This window comes from Pleurodeles waltl, chromosome 10, assembly GCF_031143425.1.
Source record: "Pleurodeles waltl isolate 20211129_DDA chromosome 10, aPleWal1.hap1.20221129, whole genome shotgun sequence".
Taxonomy (NCBI): Eukaryota; Metazoa; Chordata; class Amphibia; order Caudata; family Salamandridae; genus Pleurodeles; species Pleurodeles waltl.
This window is the reverse complement of record NC_090449.1, coordinates 625,226,013-625,246,979: the sequence shown is the minus strand read 5'-3', so window position 1 is coordinate 625,246,979 and position 20,967 is coordinate 625,226,013. Positions and strand designations below refer to the sequence as shown.

General features: G+C 48.2%; 1 protein-coding gene across 1 annotated transcript in view; it reads left to right on the top strand.

The window, feature by feature from the left end:
• Positions 1 to 2,712, top strand: part of LOC138262439 (uncharacterized) — a 56,526-nt gene extending 53,814 nt beyond the window's left edge. Inside the window, exon 4 of the mRNA XM_069212336.1 lies at positions 1,754 to 2,712. Coding sequence (XP_069068437.1) covers positions 1,754 to 2,547 — 794 coding nt within the window. The 3' untranslated portion in view covers positions 2,548 to 2,712. The remainder of the gene's footprint in view (positions 1 to 1,753) is intronic.
• Positions 2,713 to 20,967: the final 18,255 nt, after the last annotated feature.

Genomic DNA, 20,967 nt, shown 5'->3' with positions numbered 1-20,967 from the left:
CCTAAGTTCAGGGGTAGTGATGACCAGTCACATGATTCATTAGCAACATCCCATTTGTTGCAGAGGAAAGACACAACAGGAAGGGTAGTTAGGGAACAAATGTCCAACTCACAACGAAGAAATGCAGATGATGTTAGATGGAGTGACTATGTGGACAGAACTGCTAGTAAGGCACGATGGCCATCATCCCAAGAAAAAAATGGGACTAAAGCCAGTTTACCACGTAGGCAGAAAGAGAAGGGGAACGTAATATTTTTACTAGAAAGTTATCGGAAAGTGAGAATAGGGGAGATTTTGGAAAAGTAACAAATAAGATAGAGTCTATATATAATCATGCGGATAGTATGGGTGAGTTGCTTCGACCCCCAAGAGTTAGGCACTCTATCTATGATGCTGATATTCAAAAAAGACCATATTGATCTGGATCAGATAAAAAGTGCAAGGGGACTATCTGATCGAGTTGGTATTAGAGGGGGAGAGCAGGAGAAGTTTTCCAGAGTTTGGAAAGCTCGAGCAACAGAGCTTGAGAGATTCCAATTTTATGGAACACATGGCCAACCAGACCATGGGATGGGATCTTCTGAAGCTATGAGATACCTGACACTATAGGACAGATCAGTGCAGCAAATGAGTATTCAATCAGCTTTGCATAGTACAGTTCTCACCCCTAGTGAGACAGTTGCAAAAGGAGAGAATAGCTAGCATAGTGTTGAGCCATATGTAGAGAATTTAGTGGATTGGACTGAATGGCTATCATCACAGATTGGTCCATGGCCACAAAAAGGATCTTTTGATCCACACGATATGGCCAATGCAGAAGACTGCATTCTTTATGGGGAGGGAGATCCAGACTGGGATTACCCTACATTCAGAAGTGTTTGCATGTACGGCAGAAATATGCTAGACAGCATAATCCACAGCGTTCTACCACTCCCTTTCATCAGGTACCCCTGATACGTACGGGACCAGGAGCACCTCATTATGTTCCAAGGCTACAAATGGACAAGGAACATCTTAGAAAATTGTTGCCGCTGCTTACAGAGGGAGCAGGGAAGTGGATTAGAGTTTTGAAAAACAAACTGCAAGTATTACCTTAGCAGTAAGGGACATAGAAAGTGTGCTTAGTTCTGTCATAGAAGATGAAACAGGTATTGTTTTTCAAAAGGCAGAAGTGAGAAATGTTACCTTCACAGAAAATAGATATGATGGGTCTCCATTTCATTTAGTAAGAACAGTGACTTGGGAACAGCTCAGGAAGATGTATCCTGAAAGGCCAGTTATTGGATCTCTTATGACTCAGTCAATGCACCAAATGAGGATCCTGCTCAGTTCCTTAATGGGATGAAAAACAAACGGATACAAGAAGTAGGCCAGGGTTGGGAGGTAACAGGAGGAAGCACTGTATTATTTTATAACATGGTGAAAAAAGGGTTACCATCTGATGTACAGGATAGCCTAGATAATATACCCCACCCTCAATCCCATCACTCCACCACCTCCCACACACCCCGCCATCACAACCTACTCATCCCAATGCCAAGCCCTGCATGCCATACCAATGCATGGACACCACTCACAGACCTGCACGGACACCTATCACTACAGCATGCACACTTGAGAGAATCACCTAGCCCACCAAATAACAACTCACATATGGCAAAGCTGCCAGGGCAATAACAACCATAGAGGGCAACCCACCCATGAACAAGATGTCACACACAGAAACAATAACACAGCATTTACATCCCCACAGGTACCCCACCCAATGTCACCGGAGAAGAGGTGCCAGCAACATCCAGTCCCCCCACAGAAGAGGCCTACAGTGATGATAGCAGCTCTGGTCGCCTGGATCTGGATGACCAACCTGCCCATCAGGGACCTCCGCACACTCGTTACCCAGGCACAGTCTCACACCACCACAGAGCCTCCCCCCTTAGGAAACACCACAACAGCACCCACCCAGCGGGCCCATACCTCTGTCCCCAGGACACGTCAGTCAGCAGTGTGTCCACCACTACAGGGACCCCAGGGCACCCCACAAACACAGGACAATCAGGGACCTGGGGCCAGTGGCAGAGGGCACACGGTTCAGGGGACAGAGGCAATGGACAACAGGGAAGCTGGAAGGACTGCTGTGCATCAGTGGGGGGGCAGGCCCAGGTAACCGACTCTCCAAGAGGCAGTCACAGTGATCTGGGAGCATACCAACATTCCCAGGAAACGCTGGGACAGATTCTGGGCAAGATGCAGGAGAACATGCGGCTGCAGGAGGGACAGTACCCGGGGATCAGGGAGGACTTGAAGTCCATTAACACCACCCTGGTCTCCATTGCAGGAGTGCTGGCAGACATGGCCAACAGTATAAGGGAAGCAGTGGCACAACAGCGGGCCCCTGACACTAGCCAGACTACTGAACAGCCCTCCACCTCCGCTTGTGGGCAGGAGGCCCCGCCACAGGATCAACAGGCCACCAGCACCCCTCCCTCTGCAGAAGGAGACACCCCGCAAACGTTCCCTGCGATCCAGGCAGAAGCCAGAGGCTATTGACAAGACCCCCACCAGGAAACAAGACTCACCTGATTGTCACCCTTGTGTCCCACTCTGTCATCCTGTCCACCTTGAACTGCTATTGCTCCCCTTCCTATGCCCGTTTGGACAATGCACCTGTGCAATAAATATACTGGACTCTAAACTGGATTTTCCTCCATCATCACCCCATCCCAATGTACTTGTCCCTCTTCTTCTTAGCACTGCAATAAACACACTTTGAAAAAAATACAAGTATGGTGTATGTGAAATGATTTTAAAATGTATTTGTTTAACAAGGTTCAAACATTACAATTCAACTGTACAGTAATGTTTACGTAGAAAAGACCTGTAGATGGCTGCAGTGAACACAACAGGAACAATAGTGGGGCACCAACATCTGCAAAAAGAGATGCCAATGTGTACAGTGAGTGGGCATAGAAGTAGGAATTCACAGCCTGCCAGTGACAATGTCGCACATCAAACTGCCAATGAAATGTTAAATAACACTGTCTTACCTGTCTGTCATTGGAAGTATTGAAGAATGACTGCACTTTTTTTGTCCTTTTCCTCTGCCTCTTCATCTTCACTGTCCACAGGGTCCACTGCTGCCACATGGCCATCTCCAGCCTCCTCCTCCTGCAGAAATGGCACATGATGTTGCAAGGCAAGGTTGTGCAACATACAGCATGCCACGATGACCTGGCAGACCTTTTTGGGTGAGTAGTACAGGGTTCCACCTGTTAGATGGAGGCACCGGAACCTGGCCTTCAGGAGGCCGAAGGTCCTTTTTATTATCCTTGTTCGCCCATGTGCCTCATTGTAACGTTCCTCTGCCCTTGTCCTGGGACTCCTAAGGGGTCAATAGCCATGAGAGGTTGGGGTAACCAGAGTCACCTGCAAATATCGAGGGACAACTGTCAGCCACACACTAACCCTTATGGCCCACACCATATCCATACACCAACATCCACTGGGTGGAAACCAGGGATCACCTATTAGCCACACCCTGTGCCTCTGGAGTTGGGCCATGACATTTGGGATGCTGCTGTTCCTCAGGATAAAAGCATCATGCACCGAGCCTGGATACTTAGCATTGACATGGGAGATGTACTGGTCCGTCAAACACACAACTGCACATTCATTGAGTGCTAACTTTTACGATTTCTGAAGACCTGTTCATTTTGCCAGGGGTGGGGGGACAAATGCAATATGTGTCCCATCAATCGCGCTAATGATGTTGGGGACATGTCCCATTGCATAGAAGTCAGCCTTCACTGTGGCCAAATCCTCCACCTGGGGGAAAACTATGTAGCTGCATATGTGTTTAATCAGGGCAGACAACACTCTGGTCAGCACCATTGGCTGTAACATTCCTGCTGCCAAGCCCACTGTCACTTGGAAAGAACCAGTTGCCAGGAAATGGACAACTGATAGCACTTGCACAAGAGGGGGGATCCCAGTGGGGTGACGGATAGCAGGTCAGGCTCCGTGATTGTGGCCCTGTCAAGTCTATAGGTGAGGATAATGTGTCTGTCCTCCATTGTTGCCAAGTCCACCAGGGGTCTGTACACAGGGGATGTCTCCATCTTCTATTCATCCGCAGCGGTTGCATTCTATGGGGTAAAAGAGTGAGCAGCTGGTCATTATCTGCACATCGTAACCATTACAGTTCAGTGCATATAGTGATTATTACAATATTTTGGTGGCATATGTCCAGATTGTGAAATTGTGAACTGTGACGCAGTTCGGATCCATGGCCTGCCCCTGTCCCCCCCATGAAATGGCATCTGCCTGTCCAGTATGGAGGGACAGGTGAAAATGAGGTAATTCCGCTGACGTTGTGCACCGTTGCGGGAGGCGGTCGAGAACCGCCGTGCAACTCCTCATTGGTTATCATTGGGCCCTATGGGGTACAGTGGCCAATGGTGATGTACGCTGGTGGTGACGGTACGCACTGCCGCAGACGTGACTACCATTTTCTATCTGTTCACTCACTTGCTATCTGACCTTCAACAGGAGAGAACCTATACTGCATGTGCTGCTGTGACCTGTGTCTGGAACCTACCATGGCGTGTGTGACTTGGGAAAGGGCCCCTCCCTTCTCCTCAGTGGAGTTGGCGCGATTAGTGGATGGGGTTCTACCCCAGTACCGACTGCTGTATAGGCCTCCAGACCAACAGGGGAGTACACTGTGAGTACAATGCATGGGACATGAATGTATGGAGTGCTGTGTGTGAAGGCCTCGTGTGGGGGGGGTTGGTGGATGGGCCCTGGGCAGCATGCAGCATGTATGCTGGGCCATGTCTGTGCTAATGGGGATGGGAAGGGGCATGGTGGGCCTTGAGTGTAACAGGCAGGATGGTCGGACTAATACTTTTCCCTATGTGTATTTCTCTGCAGGTCAGTGCCCATCAAAAGAAGGGTATATGGTGTGCCATTGCCAAGGACGTGCGGACCCTGGGGGTCTACGGCAGGCGGAGCACCCACTGTCGGAAACGGTGGGAGGACCTGAGACGCTGGGCCCGGAAGACCGCAGAGGCCCAGCTGGGGATGGCCTCCCAAAGAGGAAGGGGTGCCCGTCGAACCCTTACCCCGCTGATGGCCTGCATACTGGTGGTGGCCTATCCAGAGCTCGATGGGCACTTGGGGGCATCACAGCAGCAACAAGGGGGTGAGTACAGTGCCCTTCAGTACTACTTACGCCTGGTGGGGTAGTGTCTGGGTGGGGGATGTGGGCCTGTGGGTACGCCTAGGCCAGGCCTGACATTGCAGAGTAGGTCCCATGTTGAGCAGGGTTCTGATGTGAAAGTTTTCCAATCTAGATAGTAGGCATCCACTACTAGGCAGGTGTGTGTGGGTCTCAGGTATGCTGCAGCTGGCGGTATGTGTCCATACCCATGGCCTGGTGATTAGCATTGTAACTGGTAGTGCATTGCCTAGTGAGTAGGGCTGTTCCCTGTGTGTGTGTGTGAGTGTATTGTGTATGCCAACAGTGGTGTTGGTGCCGCCATTGACCAAGTGTATTCTTTGTCTCTTCCCCCACCCTTTTTGTTTTGTCATCCTGTCCTTATGTCATTAGCATCATCTGGTGGAGGAGCAAAGGCACTGCCAATGGAGGGAGCTGCATCCCATAGGACCCAGGAGGCCGAGTCCACCGACGGTGAGGGCACCAGTGGGACGGAAGGCGAGGGGAGCACCATGGCGGAGACTGGAGGGGACAGTTCGGACACAGATACCTCCTCCGATGGAAGCTCCCTGGTGGTGGCGGACACCTCTGTGCCCACCCCAGCTACAGGTACAGCCGCCATCCCCTGTCCCAGCACCGCCGTTCCAGCAGCCCCTCATCGAGTTGCCCATGCCCGCTCACCCCGGAGGGTGGGCATCTCCTTCGCCCCAGGCACCTCAGGCCCTGCCCCAGTTAGCCCTGCTGCCCTGAGTGAGGAGGCTATTGACCTCCTGAGTTCCATCTCTGTTGTGCAGTCAACCATTGTGAATGCCATCCAGGGGCTGGCAGCCCAAATGCAACAGTCCAATGCATTTCTGGAGGGCATTCACACTGGCTTGGGGCCCAACAGAGATCAATCCAGGCTCTGGCCTCCTCTCTGATAGCAGCCATTGTCCCTGTTTCCACCCTCCCTCCTCCAACTTCCTCTACCCAATCCCATTCCCCTCAACCCCAACCTATCCAAAGCACACAGGGAGACGAACATGCATACAGGACAACACACAAGAGTGGACATGGCAAACACAAGCACCACACTTCATCCCACAAGCACTCACACAAACACCAACAAGATGCAGACATACCAACATCCACTGCCCCCACTGTGGCCCCCTCCTTCTCCTTGTCCACCTCGTTCCCAGTTGCGTCTCCACTCACACCTGCATGCACTATATCCTCATCCACTACCACCATTACCAGCACACCTATCAGAACACACACCTCACTGGCAGTCACCACCCCCACGTCCTTGTACATTTCCCCTGTGTCCTCACCCACTGTGTCTGTGCCCCCTCCTCCCAAAGTACACAAACGCAAGCACTCAGACACCCAAAAGCCATCCACCTCACAACAGCATCCAGCCCATGCACCTGCACCCAAACACGGCAGACTGACATCTCCTACAACCACTCCCTCTTCCTCCACTCCCAAACCCTCTCCCTCTTCCCGCTCCAGTGTCCTTAAGAAGCTTTTCCTCTCCACCATTGACCTCTTCCCTACACCCCCGTCCTTCAAGTCAGGCCAGGGTGGTCAAAACCCAGGCAAGCACCTCAGCCACCCAGTCTACAGGCACAGTAGTGTCCCCAGCAACTCAAGGTGGGAAAGGACCGGCCACCAGCCAGCCAGACGGGAAGGGTGCCTGCCCCAAGTGCTGCAGGAAGGAAGGGCAAGGAGCCATCCCCAGCTGCTGGCAGGAAGGGCAAGGGACCTGTACCAGCAGGCAGTGAGGACAAGGGGCATGGTGCTGGGACTCAGTCGGAGACCCCACCACCAACCAAGGTGGTGCAGCCGTCCGAGGCTGCAGGGGATGGGCTGGAGCCTCCCTTCACCACCACCACCATCTCCGCCAGCAGCACCGCCATCAGCACCACCACCAGCAGCACCAGGGGGCAGCCGTCCGAGGCTGCAGGGGATGGGCTGGAGCCTCCCCCACCACCAGCAGCAGCAGCAACACCACTGGCACCACTGAACAGCTGACACCGCCGGCAGACATTCTGTAGACCTGCCTCCATGGGTTGTTGTGGGCCTCTCCCTGCAAATCCTGTCGGTATGACACCCACCTGAGAGACTGTGACCTCGCACTCCCCAAGATCTGCATCACAGGGCACAATGCCCCCTCCAGAACCAGTGGAGATGACATCCACTCACCCCATCCTCCCCAGGATGAAGCTCACAGGGCACGATGCCCCCCAGAACCAGTGGAGATGACATTCACTCACCCCCATCCTCACCAGGATGAAGCTCACAGGGCACGATGCCCCCTCCAGAACCAGTGGGGATGACATCCACTCACCCCATCGTCCCCAGGATGAAGCTCACAGGGCACAATGCCCCCTCCATAGCATGTGGACAAGACACCCACTTGAGAGACTGTGGCCTTGCACTCCCCAGGACAGAGTAATGGGCATGTTGCCCCCTCCAGAGCCAGTGGGCAAGTCACCCACTTGAGAGACTGTGGCCTTGCATTTCCCAGGACCAAGCACAGGGTATGTTGCCCCCTCCAGAGCATGTAGGCAAGACACCCACTTGAGAGACTGTGGCCTTGCACTTCCCAGGACAGAGTAATGGCCATGTTGCCCCCTCCAGAGCCAGTGGGCAAGTCACCCACTTGGGAGACTGTGGCCTTGCACATACCAGGACCATACACAGGGCATGTTGCCCCCTCCAGGACCAGTGGCGTTGTACCATCTTCCGGCTGAGGTGCCCCCCGTTCCCCTTTCCCCGCCCCCCTGAGGTGCCTGCCTATTTTTGACCTGATGCCCCTGCAGTGTTCTCTCTGTGTTGTTGCAGGAGTAAAGTGGGGCCTTGGACTTTGTAATGTGGCCCTGTGGCCCACGAACATTGAGGACTGGGCAATGTCCCTTCATTTGTACATATCTATATACTTTTTGTTTTGGATGCACGTATTGCTACTATTTTATCTTATTATACTCTTTTTACTCTATTGTAATTGTCCTTGCATTATTCTTGTGGGGTACGGGTCAATTTGTTATGTTGCTGCATCTGCTTGTGTGTATGGTGTTGGGGGTGGGGGTGTTGCATGTGTGTGTTGCTCTCTTTTTCCTCCCCCGTGTGCTAGGCAGCTGTATTCACAGTGCTTGACTTCGCCGTCGTTGGTGTTCGTAGTGGAGCAGCATGTAGAAGATCATGGGGAAGATATGCAGCTCAGGCTCCATGGCAGAGTGGTTGTTCCCTGAGTCTCCACAGGTGAGTCGTTTCCCTTCTGTGCAGTGTTTCTGACAGGCTTTTGATGTCATTGGCACCGCCACGGAAAAGGTGGCGGATTGGACTGTCTTAATACAGTGGGCGGAATATTGTTGTCTGCCTGGCTGTAGGCGGTTACTGCCGTAGGGTGCTTGTTGATTCCGCCCTGGCAGTCGGTGTGTTAAAGTGGCTATCTGTCTGAGCTGTTTCCGCCATGGTCATAATTCGTCGGTGTTTACTGCCAGCTTATTGGTGGTATTACCGCCACTTTATCACCAACCGCCAGAGTTGTGATGACCCCCTTTGTCTCATATGTGCACAACTGGGAGGTCAACCTCAGCGTTGGCGTGCTTCTCCTTTTCCTGAGCCACCTGTTTAGAAATGAACTTTGTGATTTTCCTTTACTCAACAAGATACACATGCATTCCATCATTTAGAATTTTTGCAGAGTTTTCCTCCTGTACAATACTTCTGGTGGCAGGGACTTGTGTATTCATAAATCTCCCTGTCACTATCTGATGGCGTGTCAAGTGATGATCAGAACTAGGTGTATTCCTAAGGGAAAAGAGTGTCAATGGTAGGCAATAAAGCCATTTCTTATGTAATGTAGCACCTAGCTTACTGATCTTACTCTTCAAAAGGCAGTTTAGGCGTTAAACAATGTCATTACTTTGAGGGTGGAACACAAAGGATAACTTATGCTTTATCCTTAACTGTGTTGTAATATGTATATATATTACATTGATAAAATGGGTGCCATTGTCAGATCTCATTCCCTCTGGAATTTCCCATTGCGGAATAACATCATGAATTAAAAAGGTAGCTGCTGATTTAGCATCACAATGTACGCTTGGTTATGCTTCATTCCATCTGGAAAAAGGGCAGACCACAACTATAAGATACCTATATTTGCTGCACCCATCAATCATGTCCACAAAGTCCATGTGAAGAGCCATAAAGGGACCTGGTGGTCCTGGAATGGTGGAATTTATACTTTCAGTATGGGATAAGGAGAATATTGCTGGCAGACAATGCAGTTATGAAGGTACATAGTAAGTATATTGTGCAGATTAGAGTGAAACCAGTCTTGTTGCATTTGCATAGACAAGTGATCTTTTGAAGGATGAGCTGGTAGATGCAACTGATCAAGAGTTATCATAAGTCAGGCCTGTGGCATCACTGGTTTACCTGTAGTTAGCTGTCTATATATTAGGTAATTCCCTGAATGGGTACATCCTTTATCCTCCCATAACTGTTTTTCATGTTGAGGAGCAGATTCCTGCAATTTGTGCTGATGTAAATGCACTGTCTCAGCAAAATGACGTGTAGCATTGTCTGCGATGGAATTAAATTCAGACTCAGGTGGTGAGGCAGTTGGTGCTACCAAGACAGGGACATGTTGTGATGCCTCTGGGACAAGTGAGGGAGTGAGTCTAGCTGCATCTTTAGCTGCCCAATCTGCCAGTGCATTACCCTGAGACCCAAAATCCTGTCCACTGTTATGTGCTGTGCACTTCACAACTGTCACCGCCTGTGTTAGTGAAAGTGCCTCTATTAGCGCTTCTAGGATTTTTCTGTGCCTAACAGGGTTTCCATCTGACTTAAGAAAACCTCTCCTGCTCCATCTCAGGATGCTGGAATGCACAGTAGGTGTCACATAAGCTGAATAAATTGTAATAACTTCTCCTGTTCCTTTCTTAAGAGCTGCTATTAATTCTGCTGCTTGCACAGAATAATGCTCTGGTAATGTCGACTGCTCCACTATAAGGAGTGTATCAGAAGAGTCATACTGTTGTTTCCTGACTACTGCTGCACCTGTGTATCTAATTCCTGTATCTTGGTCAATGGTAGAAGAACCATCAACAAAATAGACAATGCTAACCGGTATAGGATCCTCTGTTGCTTGACCAGACTCATTAGGAACGTATGTTGCACAATCATGCACATTATCCTCAGGATCTAATACTGAATGGGCAAAGGATGTTGCGAGGTTCACCATATAACACTTCACAACCTTCGAAGATGGTCGTGACAGTATCTCCACATATCCTGACACTCTTTCTGTAGTCAGAGGAGTCTTAGCCCTTTGAATGACAGCAAATGCTGCATGTACTGGATAAAGCATCAAAAGTGCCCCATAACAATGGGGGTGCCCTTCTGCACTGGCAAAGCAGCAGTAGCGAGAGCCTGTTCACAGAGATAATATACTTTCATCACTGGATCTAACAGTCCACTGAGAAATGTAATGGGCTTATGTTACAAAGGATATTTCTATGTAAGGATGGCTGTCATCACCTGACTGCCAAAATAAATAAAATTCCTTGGTATAATCAGGAGTCCCCAACACTGGAGCATTTGTTATTTTGGACTTTAATTTCTGAAAAGTCTCCCTCATCTCTGATGTCCATGTTATCCTGTCACCTCTATCTTTGGCCTGTTTGATAGAACCTAACGAAGGCACAATCAAGGTACTATTATAAAAAAACAATTGTCTCACATAGTTACAGAGACCAAGAAACTTCTGCATTCCTTTATCAGTTTCTGGTTCTGTCATCTGACAAATAGATGCTGCTTTTTTAGGGGTTACTCATTGACCAGAAACTGTCAACAATTGTCCACAATAATGAACTTCTTCCTGACAATACTGTACTTTGTCTTTCTCTACTTGGTATCCTCTTTGCACAAGAGTAAGTAAGAGAGATATAGAAGCATATTTACAAACCCCTAGCACCACTTTGTGCCTCCCTAGCATCATTTTTATTTACCCTAAGGCAGAGTTTAGGAGGCCTTTCTCCAGCGCCCATGCTTGTATTGCACCACTTTGTAAACCCTTGTGCCACATTATGCCTCCGTCAGGTATAATGTATGCAAGGTGGTATTCTAGGACGCCCCAAAAAATTACGCAGTGAAATTTACAACATTTCACTGCACCATTATTTCCATAATTTTTAACGCCTGCTCAGAGCAGCCGTCAAAATGCTGTACCTGTTTTAATCAAAGGGCCTCCCTGTGCTTTGCTGCACTAGCATCAAAGTTTTTGACGGTAGTGAAGCAAAGCACCACAATAGCATCAAGAATGTTGATGCTATTGTCCTAACAACCGCTGTGGTGTGCTGTATTGTAAATAGGCTGCAACCATCGTATCGTTAGGCAGGGCAGGAGCGACGCAAGAAAAGTGGCTCATCAGGACCGATGTGCCACTTTCTTGTAAAAATGTCCCAAAGTGTCCTTTCGACACTGCTGCTTGGTAGGGCTACAAATCAGTATGTCATCAACATATTGCAACTGGGTGCTGTCACAATGAAAATTTGACAAATCGTTTCTTACTACTCCGTTAAAAATACTCTGGGACTCACAGTGCCCTTGGGGTGAATGAGATTACAGATTCTGAGTCTCACGATAAAAGAACAACGTCAAATAGTGACTGTCTGGATGAAGAGGAATGCTAAAGAAAGCATTCTTCAGATCAATAACGGACAAATACTTCGCATCCTGAGAATATTTGTCAGAATGATAGATGAAACAGGAACAATTAGAAATTCTAGTACCACTGCATCATTTGGGGGAACAGGTCTTGAACCATGCAACAAGTATTGCCCTTAGACGTCCTAACTGGGTAAATTGGGGTGTTGTAAGGAGACATTCCAGGGTGAATTATTCCTTGCTCTAACAAGACCTGTGTAGTAGGGGCAATACCCTTGTCTGCTTCATTAGAAAGAGGATACTTTCTCAGTCTGGGTAAGGTAGCACCCTCCCTTAATATAGTTCAGAATTGTGTAGTAGTACAACTAAGGCCTAGATAATGAGGATCCTAATCCATAAAATGTCTGGTACTTGGGACAGATCAGCTTTCCTAACAGAATCAAAAGCTCTTCCTGGTATGGGTGTACTCACTTCCAACACTGTACTCAACGGTATGTCACTTTAAAAAAAACACAACTTTTTTCTTAGAACTGTCATCAGAAAACAGTTGGTCACCCAGTATGTCTCTAACCATTTTTCTTGGTTCTATAAAAATAATACATGCCCTTAAGACATGATCATAGTCACTGGCTATCAGAGTGCCATAGATTAGTGTTATTTCTAAGGCCTCTATTTGCAATATTAGTTCAGTATCACGCAAACAAAGGTTTTGTCCTTGCCGCCGAAAAAGAAATTCTTTAGGTAACTGAACCTCCTTCCACAATAACTCTGGTGTCTCTGCTATGATTGAATGCACTGCTGTTGTAAATGGCTCCATATCAACAGGTCTTGCTCTGATTTAGTCTCCAGTGGAGGAATCTACTGCTACTGCCATCACCCTGGAAGGAGACACTCCTGGGGTTGAACAAATCATGGTACCATCATATTCAAAATGAATAGTCATATTTAATTTGGCCATAGGTTCTCTTCCTAATACGTTATCTGGACAAAATAATAAACAGTCATCAATGTACCTCCCTCCTAATTCCTCTCCACCGGTTTAGTGAAAGGAACCCTCATTACTTCCCCAGAGAATCTGTGTGTGTCCACTGATCTGTTAGAAATCAGTAGCCCCCCTCTTTAACACAGGATCTAGTTGCTCCTTTTGTCATTGATAGCTACTGTCCGAGTGGGTTCCTCATCTGGCCTGCACATCACTGACAATACTGGACACATAGAAATGCTCTGCGGGCACCTTCATTGTGCATATACTTCAGAAGAATTAATCTGAATAGGACTCTTTCCTCTCACAACTACACCTCCCTGTCCACCTTGAGGTGGAATCACCTTTGGGGGTGTTTGATAATTTTGCTGAGAGCTGGCACCTGCTGTGCTTGTGGTATTACTGGTGGTTGCATATTTTGTGATGGCGCCTGAGGTACATATATGATTTGAAGATTAGGTTGTGACTGTACCGCTGTATTCCCTGACTGATTATAAACTCCTACTCTTCCATTTTGCTTAGCTCATCTCTTAGTTGTACAATCTATAATAAAGTGTCCATTTACTCTGACTATAATGACATACCTGATCCAATCTTTGAGGACGCATCCTACCTCTTCCTATTCCTCCTCGTCCACCTCTACTACTTCCCTGTATCCTTACATTGTCCTGTTGCTGTGGGTATCGTTGTTTAGTGGTCCCTGTGACTGATCCCACAGATATTGCAGTCATCTGAGTAGCAGCTGCCTCTACAGTTCCTTCTGCTGCTTCTTTGATTGCCAACTTTTGCTGTACTAATTTGGCTGCTGCTTTGTCTATCACTTCCTGTTTGTTCCTCTCTTTTTCCGTTTTTTTTTTACAAAAATGAATTATATGCGCCTGTATCTCTGTCCAGGGCTTGGCTTCTAACACCACTTTGGGGGTATGTGATGGCATGCAGTTAGGGGGGTGATAGTATTGAGAGTTGACTTACCAGAATCCAGTCCTCCTCCTACTCCTGCCAGGCCCTCAGGATGCATGATTGCCAAGACTTGCTCCTCCCATGTTGTAAGTTGTGGGGGAGGAGGTGAGGGTCCACCACCAGACCTCTGGATTGCGAGCTAGTATCTTGCTGCAATGGAATGTACCTCCCCCCCATAGGTCGTTCCACCTCTTCCTGATGTCATCCCTTGTTCTGGGGTGCTGTCCCACGGCGTTGACCCTGTCCACGATCCTCTGCCATAGCTCCATCTTCCTAGCAATGGATTTCTGCGGCGCCTGTGATCCAAATAGCTGTGGCTCTACCCGGATGATTTCCTCCACCATGACCCTTAGCTCCTCCTCAGAGAATCTGGGGTGTCGTTGTGGTGCCATGGGTGTAGTGTGAGTGGTGTGGGTGTGGGTGAGGGTGTGTAGGGTGATGTGTTGGGATGTGTGATGTAAGGTGCGTGAGTGGTGTATAGGTGATGGTGGTATGTGGCTCTGGTTGTGTTAGTGCCCTTGCTGTCTCTCTCTGCTGGCAATTATTTGTAGTCATAAGGGGTTGTGGGTAGTGTGGGGGTGTTTTTTATAGTGGTATGGGTGTGTGGGTGTGGTGTGTGTATGGGTGCCAGGTGTGTGTAGTTTGAATTGTCCAATTTGGTGTTGTTTTGTATGTGTGTGTATTTTGAGTGCAGTGGTATGCACCGTCAATGGTTTACCGCCATTGAATGTCCGCCGTGGTGATTCGTGGGTCATAATGTTGTGGGCGTAGTTCTGTTGGCGTAACGGTGTGGGTTTTGCTACCGCCACTTTATCACTGACCTTTTGGGCTGGCTGATTTGTGTGTGTGGCTAAATAGTGATGGATTGCTGTGTGTGTGTCATAATATGGTTAGCGGATATCCGCCGCGGCAGTGGTATTTTGGTGGCAGTTAGCATGGCCGTAAGAGGGATTTACCGCCAATGTCATAATGAGGGCCAAAGTCTTTGTGAGAAATTTCCTTCACAAATGGAGAGAACCATGCATCGATGGACTGTACACGATGACCATGGTGACCTGTATCGCCATCAAGGTGGATTACAGAACACCTTGGATTCACCACACCCACGTTTGTCTAAGTCAAGCTTCTCATTAAGACTTATAAACAATGGAAATGGAACAAGAGGGGGGAAGAAGATAGTTATCGTAAAAATACCTCCCCCACCTCTGCTTTTGGACATTTCTTTTTTTAAAGAACATCACAAAAGATATGTATTGTTGTTTTTTTGTTTCTCAATTCCATCCTTTCTATTTTTCTACAATAATGAGTTCTTTAGCTATAATATTTATATGTATGAGGTGAACTTTCTTTTCATAACAATGTGACCCCTAATGCCCATACTCACTTGTTGGAAAATATGTGGTATCAGGGTATATCTAAGAAGAAAACGTTCCCCCAAGTACAGCCTTATGTTTATTGCATATTTAGTTATGTAGGATTAAGGACCAAATGCAGTTGACACATGTTAAAGTAAAGTAGCACTTGCTTAGTTAATGCTAGGAAATATGATTCTTTGGCAGAAATATTGTACATTCTCACAGACAGAAAAGACATAAAAGAATAGATACATCGCATGAAGAAGTCAGGTTGTCCTATTACTGTGTATTGGATTCAGAAAGTCCTAGATCTAGGTTTTCTAGGAGTAACACGCCTGCACACTCACTCTGTGTAACAGCTATTTAGTAAATCCTTTGCCCCCAGATTGTGTCTGTAGTCCAGGATTTAGAGTCACATGATCAGTCTTTGCCCACGATCAATGGCATCCTGACATTAAATTATTTTGTAGTTTTATATCTTTATGGAAAGGCATTAATGTTAGTCAGGATGCGATATGGAAGTGTACACATATCTGGCATGTAAACATTTCAAGTGACTCTCGGATAGATAACAGTGAATCCTCAGACTGTCATGAGACTAACTTCTGTTTCTTTATGTTTCAGAGGCAATGGCACTGTTAATGTGGGCCAAAACATTGACTGTAAGACTACAATAGATAACACCGACATGCAGGGGTGGTCACCTCCAACCTCATGGACTATTATTGGCAGTATGGCGAACTACTGTGTGCCCAGTTGCCACCAAACTGGGATGGACTCTGCTCCATTGTGACTTTGTTTGCACCAGTTTTGATAATCCCTAGAATTAATCTGATAGCTTTCCATGAACACCGGAAGAGCTGTTCAGTGACCTTGCTGCATCATAATCGAAGGAAGAGAATTGCAGAGTATTATGGTATGAGTACATGGAGTGATAATCAGAAGTAATCATCCCACCATACACCAGCGTAAACAAGTGAAAGTTGCAGGGCAATAGCAACCATAGAGGGCAACCCTCCCATGCACAATATGTCACACACAGAAACAATGACACTGCACTTACATCCCCACCGGTATCCCAGCCAATGTCACTGGAGAAAAGGTGCCAGCAACATCCAGTCCCCCCCACAGAAGAGACCCACAGTGATGACAGCGACTCTGCTCACCTGGATCTGGATGTCCAATCTGGCCCATCAAAGCACTCAAGATTCACCGACGATGAGTTGAGGGCCATGGTGGATGAAATAGTCAGGATAGAGCCACAACTGTTTGCAGCACAGGTCCAGCTAACATAAGTTGCTGGGAAAATAGAGTTATATAGTCGACAGGATCAACTCAGTGGGCAGCCATCCATGCACAAGGGACGACATCAGGAAGAGGTGGAATGACCTACAAGGGAAGGTGCGTTCCATGGCATCAAGACACCAAATAGCCGTGCAGAAGACTAGCGGTGAGCCCCCACCTCCTCCCCCACAGTTCACATCTTGGGGGGAGAAGGTCTTGGAGATACTGCATCTTGAGGGCCTGACTGGAATACTTGGGGGACTGGAGTCTCGTAAGTACCCACAACATCACTGTATCACAATTGTCGTGTCCTGAATGCTTTCTTACCACCCAAATACCCCATAATTCATTGAGTTTCCCACTGCACGCATCTGCCAATCACCCAATGGCCCTCTCTTGCATGCCACCACCATATACAGCCCTACTGCCCACACAGTCCTTGGCAAGGGCAGGGATACCACAACCTAATCCCATCACTACGACTCCCACAATGCACCAAACCATTAATGCGAAAACCTGCAATGTGCACATTAGGTCACATTTTATGCATGTATGGCAATTGTACTACCTACACCATCTAGAACAGTGGTTCCCAACCTTTTGAGTTCTGTGGACTCCCCCACTTTATCATTACTGGAACCCGGGGACTTCCCACTGAGTCACTACTGAAAGCTGGGGAACTAATCTGTTAATATTATTTAATTTTCTAAGCAGTCGCGGACCCCCAGGGGTCCCCAGACCACAGGTTGGGAACCATTGATCTAGAATGTACGACTGAGGACCAGTACATGGCAATGACAGCAATGTAATGGCACACCACAATGGTAAAAAAGGCAAAACACAGCAACAGCCTTGTAACTATTCAAAATGGACACTTATCCATATCCCCAAGCCTGTAATGTACTGACCATGGGTTGAAAAGTAAGTTGCCAGACTCCATGCACATAAACAAGATCCAGAGACAGGAGTATTAGCCTTGCATGTCCGCAAATTCTGTTATCTATGGGACATCATGGGGGAATGTTCAGCCATTGTGTGAGACTACTACCAAGCTTGACTACACACCAGGTGCTAGAATCTATTTGTGATGTCAAGTATCAGATAGTTACAGAAACCCATCTGCAGTGCTGTATGTACCAAACATGATGACAGCACACAACATGGAGTATGGCACTCCTGTCACAGACTCCTATGTACCACCAAGCTATGCTGTGCAGCAACTGTCATTGTCATTGCTGGGAATCATCCTAAGCCATTGTCTGTATCGCACAAAGAGGGTACCAAACACACTTTCTTAACTGTACTCTGTGTCTCACTCCATCCACAAGTAACCCTGCCATTGCCACCATGGAGAGGATACAAAACACTGGCAGCCTTCCTCAGGATGAAGGTCCCATGGGGCAACAAGCCTGGATGTCTAGACAGTGACGACGTATCTAGCCCATCCGGAACACCTGATCAGTCGACAACTCCCAGTCTCATCCTGCCCACATCAATTTCCCCACCCCTGTTGCTCTGACATCCCAGCAAGCGCCCCTAAACCTGTGTCCCAAGGACTGTTCAAACTATTGTGTGTGCCACAGTACAGAGTCCTGAGTCTGACCTTGACACCCCAGACAATGATGGACCTGCTAACACTGGGAGTCGGCACACCGCGCCAGGGGCACAGGCACCTGGGGGCAGGGGGCGTGGGAGGGATGCTGTGGAACAGAGGATGGGGCAGCCAAGGGACTCCACTGACAAGGATACCATCTCCCATGTCCTGGGAGCATACCAATCTTCCCAGGACAGGATGGGCCAGATCATCACCATGTTGGGGGGAAGTCAAAGGCTGCAGGGGGAATACCACCAGGAGGACATGCAGCAGTGGCAGGCACACAATGCCACCATTGCCTCCATAACAGGGGTGCTGTGCGACATCAACACAACCCTGCGTGATATAGCTACCCCCATCAGGCCCCGTTCACTAGCAATGTTACATCTGACTCCTCTACATCAGCGGCAGCTAGTGGAATGGATGCCCTGCCAGGGGAACCCCAAGCCTCAGACAGCCCTACCTCTGTAGCAGAAGAACACCCCCACAAACCTGGGTGTCCATCCAGACATCTGGCTGCAGCAGATGCCAAAACCAAACCCACTGCCAGGATGAGAACCTCTCCTGATTAGACACCGTTGTGTGCCACTGAAGACACCCTGTTGACTATTCTGATTCCTAACTCAATTTTCCCATGGTACAAGGACACAGGACCTGTGTGACCAAATGTTGTAGCAGATACTCTGATCAATCTGTCTCCCATGACTCCACTCATCACCTGTTTGTTATGTTGTACACTTTTGATTGGACTACTCACAAAACTGATATGCACACTAAGGCGGTCATTACAACATTAGCGGTAAAAGCTGCTTACTGCCGTGCAGAAGACCGCCAACACACAGCCGCGGCCGCGGAATTCCGCCACAGCTATTATGACCCACAGCTCGGAATCCGCCAAAATTCAGACACCCACAGAAGTCCACCACACCAAAGGTCAGTGATAAACTGGCGAAAACAAAACCTCCACCGTCATGCCAACAGAAATACGTCCACACTATCACGACCCGTGCTCAAAATACACACACATCTGCAAAACACAGCCACATTGGACAATTCGAAAAACACACACCTGTTACACATACACACACCACTCCCACACACTCAATACAATAAAAAACACACACCCACATCACCCACAAACCCTTACGACAACAAATCACGAACGAAGGCCAGAGAGAGACACCACCATCAGCAACACTAGCATCCACAGGCACACAACACCATCACCCACATAACTTCCACGCACCGCACACTACACACCACTAAATATCATCACACTTATCACCCCACACACCACCCCACACATCACCTACACCACCCCATGGCACGGCAAAGACACCTCAGGTTCTCGGAGGAGGAGCTCAGGGTCGTGGTGGAGGAAATCGTCCGGGTAGAGCCACAGCTATTCGGATCACAGGTACAGCACACCTCCATTGCAAGGAAGATGGATGCTATGGCGAAGAACAGTGGACAGGGTCAACGCAGTGGGACAGCACCCAAGAAATCGGGATGACATCAGGAAGAGGTGGAACGACCTACGGGGGAAGGTGCATTCCATGGTCTCAAGACACCACCTGGCGGGTCAGCGGACTGGCGCCGGACCCCCACCTCCTCCCCCACAACTAACAACATGGGAGGAGCAGGTCTTGGTGATTCTGCATCCTGAGGGCCTGGCAGGAGTAGGTGGAGGAATGGACTCTGGTAAGTCAAATCTTAACTATTACATCCCCCACCCTACCTGCACGCTAGCACATACCCCCACCCTCACCCCACCCCCATCACTCTACCTCCTCACAAATATCCCAACATCACAAACAAAACATCCTAACACCGAGCCCTGCATGCAACAACAAAGCATGGACACCCATCACTAAAGCATGCCCACTGCACATACCCATAAACCCCCCTTAACCAACATCACACAAGGTCCCACACAGGAATGCAAGCACTAGGGTACACGGTCACCCACCCATTGCACACCATGCCACACACAGATGTAACAACCATCCTTTTATACCCCTGCAGGACCCCTACCCAACGTCACAGGACAGGAGGGTCCACACATGTCCACACCACCAACAGAAGAGGCCCACAGTGATGACAGCACCTCTTGTCAACACCAGGACAGTGCGCGCTCTACGGGCATCTAGAATGCAAAAACCCAACACTCGCAAGATAATGTAATTTATGCATTGTGATGATATGTTATTGTTTAACCTTTTGCATTGCAGAATTCCATCCAAAAGATTCATTTTTAAGGTGCTTATAAATACTGTACATTTGCAATGTATTGCTGCAGACATTCAGAGTGTGTTAGGGTGTGGTCCCTTTCCAGGGCCTTCTAGAGACTTTCCCTGCAACATGCCTGGGCGTGGTTCTAGGCTGGGCCAAGACTCTATAAAAGAGAGTCAGCCCAACTTCCAGTGCTCACTATTCAGAGGTCCCGGTGCAGAGCAGCAGCTTCTTCCTGAACTCCTGTCCCGGAGGCCTATTTGGATTTTCCAGTCTTCTGCACTCATCTCTCATTGGTGATCACTGTTTCCAGGCGGTAAGACGGTGTTTGGACATTTCCCAACACCGTAAATGAGAATTTTCATATTCTTGATTTTAATTCTTAAATGAATAACAGATTACTTGTGTGCTGCCATTTTTTGACATTTGTATGGTGGTTTGCAAATAGGGAGGACGCGCAATTTATTTCATAAAGATTTTACTTTGTTATTACATTGTTGTTCATTGTGCGCTGATATTTCTTGACATTTACATGATGTTTTACGAGTTGGGAAGACGTGCAACTCGTTTCATGAGCATTTAACTTTGTTGTTCATTGCGCTCTACCTTTTCTTGACATTTACATGGTGGCATTCGAATCGGCGAAACGCGCGATTCACTTCTCGTGTGTAATTCATGCTGT